The 12,348-nt window shown below is 35.3% G+C and overlaps 1 protein-coding gene across 7 annotated transcripts in view; it reads right to left on the bottom strand.

Moving 5' to 3' along the window:
* TEX10 (testis expressed 10) overlaps nucleotides 1-12,348 on the bottom strand; it is a 52,881-nt gene that overhangs the window by 11,133 nt on the left and 29,400 nt on the right. For all 7 annotated transcript variants that reach the window (XR_014247875.1, XM_082403894.1, XM_082403895.1 and 4 more), the window contains one exon: nucleotides 11,782-11,915. Coding sequence is in view for 6 of the 7 variants with exons in the window: in XM_082403894.1 (XP_082260020.1) it covers nucleotides 11,782-11,915 (134 nt within the window). In the remaining variant the exon portion in view is untranslated. The remainder of the gene's footprint in view (nucleotides 1-11,781; nucleotides 11,916-12,348) is intronic.

The raw sequence follows: 12,348 nt of genomic DNA on the forward strand, positions 1-12,348 counted from the left end.
CAATGTACATATCTTAATTTTAAAATATTCCATTGCTAAAACATGCTAACCATCATCTGAGCCTTCAGTGAGTCATAATCTTTGTGACAGTGGAGGGTCCTGCCTTGATGGTGATGGCTGCTGACTGATCAGGGTGGTGACTACTGAAGGCTGAGGTGGCTGTGGCCATTTCTTTTAAAATAAGACAACAGTAAGATCTGCCAGATAGATTGACTCTTCCTTCCAACAGCACTTTACCCAAAATGGAACTTCTTTCAAAATTGGAGTCAATCTTCTTGAACCCTGTCACCACTTTATCAACTAAGTTTATGTAATATTCTAAATCCTTTGCTGTCATTTCAACAATCTTCACATCTTCACCAGGAGTAGATTCCATGTCAAGAAACTACTTTCTCTGCTTATCCATTAGAAGCAACTCATCCATTAAAAGTTTTATCATGAGATATCTACAATAAAAGTCACATCTTCAGACTCCACTTCTAATTCTAGTTCTCTTGCTATTTCCACCACATCTGTAGTTATTTCCTCCACTGAAGTCTAGAATACCCCTCAAAATCATGAGGGTTGGGATCAACTTCTTCCAAACTCATCTTAATGCTGATATTTTGACCTCTTGCCATGAATCACGAATGATCTTAATGGCATCTAGAATGATGAATCCTTTCCAGAAAGTTTCCAATTTGCTTCACTCAGATCCATCAGATGAATCACTATCTATGGCAGCTATAGCTTTACGAAATGTGTTTCTTATATAATACGAGTTGAAGGTCTAAATGACTCCTTGATCCATGCACTGCAGAACGGATGTGTGTGAGCAGGCATGAAAAAAACAATAATCTCATTGTACATCTCCATGAGAGTTCTAGGGTGACCAGGTGCATTGTCAATGAGCAGTAATATTTTGAAAGTAATCTTTTTTTCTGTGCAGAAGGTATCAACAGTGGGCTTAAAATAATCAGTAAACCATGTTGTAAACAGATGTGCTGTCATCCAGGCTTTGTTGTTTCATTTACAGAACACAAGCAGAGAAGATTCAGCATAATTCCTTTTTTTTTAACTGTTTTTTTTTCCTGCTCACTTCTCTTTTTTAAAAAAATTTATTCATTTATATTTTATTTTTGGCTGCATTGGGTCTTCGTTGCTGCACACAGGCTTTCTCTAATTGCAGCGAACAGGGGCTACTCTTCACTGCGGTGTGTGGGCTTATCATTGCGGTGGCTTCTCTTGTCGCAGAGCGCAGGCTCAGTAGTTGTGGCATATGGGCTTAGCTGCTCCGCGGCATGTGGGATCTTCCCAGATCAGGGCTCGAACCCATGTCCCCTGCATTGACAGGCGGATTCTTAACCACTGCACCACCAGGGAAGTCCATAATTCTTAAGGGCACTAGGATTTTCAGAACGGTAAATGAGTGTTGGCTTCAACTTAAAGTTACCAGCCACATTAGCCCCTAACAAGTCAGCCTGACCTTTGAAGCTTCGAAACCAGGCACTGACTTCTCCTCTCTAGCTATCAAAGTCCTAGATGGCAACTTCTTCCAATATAAAGCTGTTTTGTCTACACTGAAAACCTGCTGTTTAGTGTATCCACCTTCAATAATATCTTAGCTAGATCTTCTGGATAATTTGTTGCAACTTCTCCATCAGCTGCTTCATCTTGCACTTTTAATGTTATGCAGACAGCTCTTTTCCTTAAACCTCATGACCCAGCCTCTGCTACCTTCAAACTTTTCTTCTGCAGCTTCCTCACCTCTCTCAGCCTTCACAGAATCAAAGGGAGTTAGGGCTTTGCCCTAGATTTGGCTTAAGGGAATGTTGTAGGTGGTCTGACTGAAAGAGACTGAAAGAAAGGCTGTTTCACTTTCTTATCATTCCTGTGTTCACTGAAATAGCACTTTTAATTTCAAGAACTTTTCTTTTGCATTCACAACTTGGCTAACTGGCAGAAAGGTCTAGTTTTCAGCCTATCTTGGCTTTCAACATGCCTTCCTCACTAAGCTTATAATTATTTCTAGCTTTTGATTTAAAGTAAGAGTTTTGCAACTCTTCCTTTCACTCGAACACACCTATAGGCCATTGTAGGGTTATTAATTGGCCTAATGGCAGTATTGTTGTGTCTCAGGGAATCGGGAGAGAGATGAGGGAGGGCTGGTTGGTGGAGCAGTCAGAACACACACATTAAGTTGACCGTCTCATGTGGGCATGGTTCGTAATGCCCCAAAACAATTACAATAGCAATGTCAAAGATCACTGATCACAGATCATCATAAGAAATACATTAACAATGAAAAAGTTTGAAATACTGCAAAAATTACCAAACTGTGACACAGAGACATGAAGAGTACAAATGCTGTTGGAAAAATGAAGACCAACAGACATCCTCGATGCAGGGTTGCCACAAATCTTCAGTTTGTAAAAAAGAGTATCTGCAAAGTGCTTTAAAACAAAGTATGCCTGTATGCTGAAGTATGAGGTACGGGCATTCTGTCAAATAGTCTAAGAAAATAGAAGTTCTTTGTCCTGTAGTTATAATTTTTCTCAAAGTTTGAAAATGTTTCAAAGTAAAATAAAAATATAAACACATAGATGTATACACACACATAAACATACACAAATACAGGCAATCCTCACTTCTGCAATTACAGTGTTAACAAAAACTTGCATACTTCAGAACCCTGACCTCACATTGCACAATTCCAGAACAGGCATGCTAATTTGGTACAATGTGGAAATTAAGGGTTTTTTTAAAATAGAAAACTTCATTTTTCTTAAGAAGGTTTTGTACATTTAATTTCTACATTGAAGTATTTTCTACCTAATTTTACCAGGAAATATACAGAAATGTCATGCACCTAACACTTTTTATAAAATCTTTTTATTGCTATATTAAAATGTTAAAAAGAGCAAGTAAAAGAAAGAAATTATAATTATTAAAATACTAAAATTCAGATTTAGAGATTCTTTCACTTACCAATAAAATTACATCACAGAATATATTTACAGAATGAAAATTTCCATATACTCACACTACAAAACGGCTCAATTGTTCTAAGAAAGTGTCGTCAAATTTACCTTTGGCAGATTACATTTTACCTTTCCCCTGTTGGCCATGTCTCAACTATTATCAATGAATAATAAAAAACGATAAGAAAGAGATAGACAACCTGCCTCTATTCTGGGGCTCTTTCCTTACCCCAGTATTTCTTTACGTACGTGGTTGGTGGGGGGAACAAACTCACTTCAACCAAGCTGCCTCTAAAGACCACCCAAGGGTTCCCTAGTATTGGAAGCATGTTTGTGTTCAGAGTCCTTTTGTGCCCCACTTGCTTTTTCCTATTATCCCAACTGCTTAATTACCATGGCTTTGTAATAGATATTTGATAGTACAAGCCCTCAGGCTTTATTTTTATTCAACACTTTCTTGTTATTCTTGTTCCTCTGTATTTCAATGTAAATTTTAGAATCACCTTTTCAATTTCCACAAAAACATTTGCTCTGATTTTGATCTGGATTACACTGAATCTATACTATAGATTAATTTAGAGAGAGCTATTATTTGTACAATATTGGAGTCTCCCAATCCATGATCATTATATATCCCTGCATGTATTTAAGTCATCTTTAATATCTCTCAGTAATGTTTTATGGTTTTCAATGTTTTCAGAGGTCCTCAGCAATTGTTTTGTGAAACTCTCCTTTAATCTATATTCATGTTATGTATGTGTGTGTCCCCATTACTAAGTTACAGCCTTTAAGAGTCTGCAATGAGGGGCTCCCCTGGTGGCACAGTGGTTAAGAATCCGCCTGCCAATGCAGGGGACACGAGTTCAATCCCTGGTCCGGGAAGATCCCACATGCCGCAGAGCAACTAAGCCCGTGTGCCATGACTACTTAGTCTACTCTCTAGAGCCACAACTACTGAAGCCCGAGTGCCTAGAGCCCGTGCTCCACAACAAGAGAAGCCACCGGCAATGAGAAGCCCGTGCACTACAACAAAGAGTAGCCTCCGCTCGCTGCAACTAGAGAAAGCCCACACACAGCAACGAAGACCCAATGCAGCCAAAAATAAATAAATAAAATTAAAAGAAAAAAAAGAGTCTGCAATGAGAGCTTATGTGTACACTGAAGACCCAACCCACTTCCAGGCCAGCAACTTAAACTAATCATTGTTTCCTTAGGACGATGAGTCACAGAGGTTACTGCCTTAGCTTTTAAGCCTCTCTGCTTTTGCAGCTTAAGAATCTGGGAAATGTTGGAGGGGATCAGGCCCCTCAGAGGCCTCTTGAGTCTCCTATTTTCTCAATTCAGCTCAGCAAGATGGTCAAAAGGTTGAATGGATTCTCTGTCCTCCAAGAGAGGCCATTTGACAAAGCCAAATTCTTATCCTCTTTGCCTGAGAGACAGCTCCAGTCTCCTCAGATACGTTGATGAATAAAAAGCTGTACACGCACAAGGTGATGAAATTCCACATGGCCAAAGCAGCAGCAGAGTTGTGAGCAAAAGAATTCCCAAAGCTCAAACAGGGAAGAGAGATGTTTGAGTCCTAACCAGCCAGCATGGAGTGTCTTCATAGAACAACCAGGTCATTCAGATGATACTCAGAAAAAGAACCTATTAATAGTAGGGCTAAATTAGCACTAGGGCAGGAGTTAGCAAACTTTTTCTATAAAAGGCCAAAGAGTAAATATTTTAGGCTTTGCAGGTCACATACAGATTCTGCCACATATTCTTAGGGTATTTTCTGTTTTAACAACTGTCAAAAAAATGTAAACAGGGACTTCCCTGGTGGTCCAGTGGGTAAGACTCCACACTCCTAATGCAAGAGGCCTGGGTTCAATCCCTGGTCAGGGAACTAGATCCTGCATGCATGCCACAACTAAGCGTTCGCCTGCCACAACTCAGAAGTCCACATGCCGCAACTAAAAAAGATCCCGCATACCACAACTAAGACCTGGCACAGCCTAAATAAATATGTTTTTTAAAAAAAAGTAAACCCTGCTCTTAGCTCAAGGATGGCACAAAAATAGGGCCACCAAGATTTGGCCTACAGGCTGTAGTTTGCTGATCCTTGCCTTGGTAAAGGCTACTTGCTCTAATAAACCACCCCAACAAAATTTAAAAACAAGACCCTAAAGGATAAAGGTGATAACTCAAGTAACTTGATTGCCTGACAGAACAAAGCAAAACACTCTTTAAAAGACAACAAAATCCACCACATAAAATTTCCATTGCCCAATATACACTCAAAAACTACTAGACATGCTAAAAACATGAAAATGTGCCATATAACCAGGGGAAAAAGCAATCAAAAGAGATGACGGAATTAGCAGGCAAGAACTTTAAAACAACTACTATAAATATATTCAAGTAGTTAAAGAAAAATGAATGTAAGAGAAACAGAAGATGAACCAAAAAAGTTGAGATTAAAAAACCCATTATCAGACACAGACCTACTAGAGAATGGACTTGAGGATATGGGGAGGGGGAATGGTAAGCTGGGACAAAGTGAGAGAGTGGCATGGACATATATACACTACCAAATGTAAAATAGATAGCTAGTGGGAAGCAGCCGCATAGCACAGGGAGATCAGCTCGGTGCTTTGTGACCACCTAGAGGGGTGGGATAGGGAGGATGGGAGGGAGGGAGACACAAGAGGGAAGAGACATGGGGATATATGTATAGGTATAACTGATTCACTCTGTTATAAAGCAGAAACTAACACACCATTGTAAAGCAATTATACTCCAATAAAGATGTTAAAAAAAAAAAACCCATTATCTAAAATTTAAAATTCATTGGGTGGTCTTTGTTCACAGATCACATGGTCATCTTTGTAGAAAATCTGAAACAATCAACAGAAAAAAATCCTGGAACTAATAAGTAATTATAGAAAGGTTGCAGGATACAACATTAATATATAAAAGTCAAACCGCTTCCCTAAATATCAGCAATGAACAAACGGAATTTGAAATTAAAAACATAATACGATTTACATTAGCACCCCCAAAAATGAAATATTTAGGTATAAATCTAATAAAATATATATATGGTCTATATGAAGAAAACTAAAAAGCTCTGATGAACAAAATCAAAGAACTAAATAAATGGAGGATATTCCATGTTCATGGATAGGAAGACTCAATATTGTCAAGATGTCAGTTCTTCCCAACATGATCTATACATTCAACATAAATCCAACCAAAATCTTACCAAGTCATCTTGTGGAGATCCATGAACTGATTCTAAAGTTTATACAAAGAGGCAAAAGGCCCAGAATAGTCAATATATATTGAAGGTGAAGAACAATTTGTAGGACCGACACTAACCGATTTCAAAAATTACTATAAAGCTACAGTAATCAAAACAGTGTGCTACTGGCAAAAGGATAAATAAATAAATGGAACAGAAAGAGACCCACATAGTCAACTCATCTTTGACAATGGAGCAAAGACTGTCTTTTCAACAAATGGTGCTGTAATAACTGGACATCCATATGAAAAAAAAAATGAATCTAGACACAGACCTTCAACCCTTCACAAAAATTAACTCAAAATGGATCCCAACAGACCTAAATGTAAAATGCAAAACTATAAAACTCTTAGAAGATAACATAGGAGGAAAAATGTAGATGACCCTGAGTATGATGACTTTTTAGATACAACACTAAAGGCACAATGCATGAATGAAATAATTGATAAGTTGGATGTCATTAAAATTTAAAACTTTTGTTTTGTGAAAGACAATGTCAGGAGTCTGAAAAGATAAGCCACAGATTAGGAGAAAATCCAAAATATTCAAAGAACTCTTAAAATCCAACAATAAGAAAATAACCTAATTTTAAAATCAGCGAAAGACCATAACAGACACCTCACCAAAGAAGACACATGGCAAATAAGCATATGAAAAAATACTCCAAATCATATGTTATCAGGGAAATGCAAATTAAAACAATTATGAGATACCACTACACACCTATTAGAATGACCAAAATCTGGAACACTGACAATACCAAATACTAGCAAGGATGTGGGGCAACAGAAACTCCCATTTACTGCTGGTGGAAATACAAAATGGTACAGCACTTTGGAAATCTGTTTGGTGGTTTTTTACAATATTAAATACACTCTTACCATATGATCCAGCAACTGCTCTCCTTAGTATTTAACCAAAGGAGTTGAAACCTTATGTCTACACAAAAACCTACACACAGATATTTATAGCAGCTTTATTCACAACTGCCAAAATTTCAAAGTAATCAAGATGTCCTTCAGTAGGTAAATGGATAAACTGATATAACCAGACAATGGAATATTATTCAGTGCTAAAAGGAAATGAGCTATGAAGTCATGAAAACACATGGAGGAACCTTAAATAAATATTACTAAGTAAAAGAAATTATTTGACTAAGCAAATAATTCCTCCTGCTATCTTCCTAACATCATTCAAATGTACTTTTGTAAATTATACTCTTCCTGGAACTATTAAAATAATCTACTAATTCTGATTCTAGTTACAGCTGTCACTTAATCTATTCCTGATAAATTGTCACACTTGTAACTTTGTTCTTTTTCTCAGTTTAAAATTGTACGTTAGTGAAATGTTTAGACAAGTAACCTTATGAAGGAAGAAGTGTAGGTTAAAATAAATGTAACATTATATAATTTTGTGTTGTCTCTGCAAATAGTTTAAAAATAAAAGAGAACAAAATTACTCATTTGACATTTCAAAGCATTGGGAAAAAAAGGTATTAATATAATCAAACTGCTGGAAAAAATGTGATAAAAGGAAAAATCTTTAAAACTTGTAAAAAAAAAAAAAAAGCATGTAGAGAGAAAAAAAAACCACACATTACATGCAGAGAAACAAAAATAAGAATGACCTCACACATCATTACACACTACATTATGACATGAAGTGGTACAGTATAGAAGGTAGGTTGTATTAACTTGAAGAGCAAATGGTTAAAAACATAAGAGGCAAAGCTAACATGCCAAAAGTGGAGATAAAAATGGAATGATAAAAATACTGAAACTATGAAAAACCATCAATCATGATATCTGATTACAATGGAATGCTACACAGCAATGAAAAAGAATGAACAACTGCTTACACATTAACGTGGGTATCTTAGAGAGTATACTGAATGAATAAAAAGGAAATTACTAAAAAATATTTCACTTTTAGAAAGTTCAATAACATGTAAAACTAAACAATATGGTTTGGAGTTACATGCTAATATGGTAAAACTATAAAGGAGCAAGAGTATGATAAAATTTAAGAGTGTTACTCTAAAGGGAGAGGGGAAAAGCACATAGGGGTTTCAAAAATAATGAAAAACATTCTATTTCTTAAACTAGATTAATGTTTTATTATTATCCTTCAGAACTTAGTTAAAAAATAACTTTTAAAACCATTCAAAATTTTGTAAATCACAAATAAAATTAACCTTAAAACATTTCATTGGCTCTGGAATAGACATCTCCATTTGTAAACAGTATCTCTGTCTAGAGAGATTCCTTTTCCCTTTGTGATCTTTCCCTGTTAATTACTATTTCCATCATTAACAGCAAGGTCATACAATTCTTTCAGAAGAAATGACCACAAATATACTAAGTGAAAACTGCGAGATCCAAATCAGTGTACAGAGTATGTTATTTCTATAAAAGGAGAAAACCAAAAGAACACATGTAATCATTTGTGACGACACAAAAGTTACCTAAAAGAATACATTTAGATGAGGTGTCACCTAACACCGGTCAGAATGGCCATCATCAAAAAACCTAGAAACGATAAATGCTGGAGAGGATGTGAAGGAAACCCTCACACACTGTTGGTGGGAATGTAAATTGGTACAGCCACTATGGAGAACAATATGGGGGTTCCTCAAAAAACTAAAACTAGAACTACCATATGACCCAGCAATCCCACTCCTGGGCAGATAGCTGGAGAAAACCATAATTCAAAAAGATATGCACCCCAGTGTTCACTGAGGCACTATTTACAATAGCCAGGACATGGAAGCAACCTAAATGTCCTTCAACAGAGGAATGGATAAAGAAGATGTGGTACACGTATACAATGTAATATTACTTAACCATAAAAAGGAATGAAATACTGCCATTTACAGAGACATGGATAGACCTAGAGACTGTCATACAGAGTGAAGTAAGTCAGAAAAACAAATATATAATATTGCTTTATGTGGAATCTAGAAAAATGGTACAGATGAACTTATTGGCAAAGCAGAAACAGAGACACGGATGTAGAGAACAAACTTAGGGATACCAAGCGGGGGGAGAGAGGGTGGGATGAATTGGGGAGATTGGGATTGACATATATACACTACTGTGTATAAACTAGATAACTAATGAGAACCTACTGTATAGCACAGGGAACTCTACTCAATGCTCTGTGGTGACCTAAATGGGAAGGAAATCTAAAAAAGAGGGGATATATGTATACGTATAACTGATTCACTTTACTGTACAGCAGAAACTAACACAACACTGTAAAGCAACTATACTCCAATAAAAATTAAAAAAAAAAAAAAGACTACATTTAGAAACTAGGGAGGGAAAACGGATGGCTGGGAGATAGGGAATGGAGGAACACTTTTTACTATTATCCTTCTATTCTTCTAAATTGTACTTTGTGACAATACCTACTCCAAAAAAAAAAATTAGAAAAATAAATTTTTATACTAAGGCTGTCAAAAACTATATATTTCAAATAATTTCACATGAAGAGGCCAACTTAAATATGGCAAATTTTATCCAAAATAAAATTGACATCTTCACTTAAGAACTTCAAAAACTAAAACCAAAACTTTCAGATTTTTCCTAATGTATGTCTTAACATTTCAAAGACAGCAACCTTGAAGTTTAATACATGTTCTTGCCAAATGTACACTCAGAAATACAACTGATCACATTTTCATGACAGTTGTGTCTTGGCTTTACACAGATAATGTAATTGTCAGAGAAAGATTAATGGAGTTGTCCAAGTTACCAAACTAGACACTAACAAATCTATGCCGGGAATCTGGGGCCCACTTATCCCCATACAATGGTTTTTCCAATACAGCATGATACAGTTTAAAAACATTAGAAACAGTCTGTCCTACAAAACAACTACCAATACTACTGTTGGCAAACCTAAACTTCCCAATCTAGTATTGAAGGCCTCAATCTCAGTCTTTCTTAGCTCTCTTCACTTACTATGGATTAATATAAAATTTCAGATGTTAAATAATTACGTTGGTTACCCAATTCATTATTTTTCACTTTTTAAAATCCACTATTTTTTCAGAGCCTATATATGTTCATATATATAGGCACCAGGGTAATAAAAAGAACAAAGTGTCATTGGCATGACTTAAGTATTGTGATCAGAGTCAAACAAAACCATGAGAGAAATGTGTTAAACATCTACAAAAGGTATAGCCCTAAGGGACAGGAAGAACATGAAGAGTAGTCAGGAACAGAACAAAAGAAGTAGTAAATAGATCAGCTGATTTTAATAAAAAGCAATTGGTATAGCAACAAAACAGATGTAGGTTCCAGAGACTACCTTGCTGAGAACACTGACAAAGTGGTTTTAAAAAAAAAAAAAAAGGCTTATGGCCTAGCAATTAGGAGTTACAAGAAAAGAATATATAGTCAGTGTCCTAACCAGAAACCTTCTGAGTCATTAAAAAAAAAAATTGGCCAGCAGAGAACATAACCTCAGAATTTGCAAGGTTTAAACCAAAATTATTTGGGATGACACAATGGCATTCCTACTGGGCAAGCACCTTTCCAATGCAAGGAAAGAAACTGAAGAAATAAATTACAGAAATTAACTAATAGATACATGTTTTTAGAGACTCAAATCCTTAGTATTAACAGTTAGGATGTTTTACATATTTAGTTTACATATTTGTAACACAGAAGACAATTCTGACTATTAGGGTAAAAGATCAGCCCTGTAATTCCAATTTAAAACATATCAATAATTAATTTAGACTTGTGGTTTTAATTTGAATTTCACTATAAACAGTACCGAAACTTAAAGATATTAAGATTTATCATACTTATATAAATTTATTAAATATTTAAGATTTACTGTAACATTTGTGAAAGTTTGTCAAAAAACTGAACTACTTGACGAATAGTGAATATATTAAATTATTTAAACAGTTTTAAAGTTTTAAATAGTAAAAGGAATAAAATATAATCAAAGTCTCCCTTTAAAATGATTCCTTAAATTTACTATATTTATCTAAAAAATAAGATTTGTAAGTTGAACTTAAAAATTTAAGGAGAAATTAGGGTTTAAAATTTAACTCTGATAAACTACATACTAATTCTTAAAACCAAAGGAACTGACGAATAATCTTTTCTGATTAGAAAAACCCACCTTCAGAATACCAAATCCTACCCTAACTCTTATTCATCCTTCAATACCTAAGTCAAATTCTTCCTTTTCTATGAAGCCTTTCCTCTTTTCCATAGATGGATCCATCCTTTCTTCCCTATGCTAGACAAAAGAAAATAAATTTGTCTCTATCGTTCAAATTGCTCATTTATTCTATTGTATTGGCATAACTTATAATGAAAATACTCTTCTTTTAGAAACAGACATCTATGCAAGGATCACAAACACTTTCAGGACATGGACTGTGTTTTATACTACTCTGAATCTCTATAGGTATCTTATACAAGGCAACCCTAACATACAGCAACTATTGGCGGTTGATTAACTGAATTCTAGTAATTATGAGTTTCTTTTAAAATGGACAATTACCTCTGTTACGTCCCAATGGTGTAAAAATTGATCCAAGTCAGTAAGGTAAAGCAGCACAGGGGAAAGCTGCGTCTGGATGACATGAGGAACTCCTCGAAGGCTCTGAAGCCAAGTCAGCTCCTCTTTTGAAAACCCTAATTTGGGTATAAAGAAAGCCAATAAATAAATAAATAAATAAATAAATCACAAAGCAAGTGACATTCTTTATTAATTTTTTAAAAACAGATGACATGTATCTTCAAGTTAAATTCTTCCTTAAGTTACCTTGTCTCCTCTGAATTTCTGTATTTCATGTGTAGTATTTTTAAAAATGAAATGCTAGCAATGTAATGTAATGTAGTAAAATTCATATAATTATGTTCACAAAGGATGTAACCTGACTCAATCTATGATACAGCAAGAAACAGGTTTTACCCCTAATATTGGGGGCATTACCACCTTTACTTAAATAACTGTGAAAGGCATAATCGTTCTAATTAATGGTAGGTTTAAAAAAGCTATTGAACAAGTAAAATAATATACTCATTCATACAAATACCAAACTCTATATTCTCTTACATAATAGCC

This window comes from Balaenoptera borealis, assembly GCF_965194805.1.
Source record: "Balaenoptera borealis genome assembly, chromosome: 8".
Taxonomy (NCBI): Eukaryota; Metazoa; Chordata; class Mammalia; order Artiodactyla; family Balaenopteridae; genus Balaenoptera; species Balaenoptera borealis.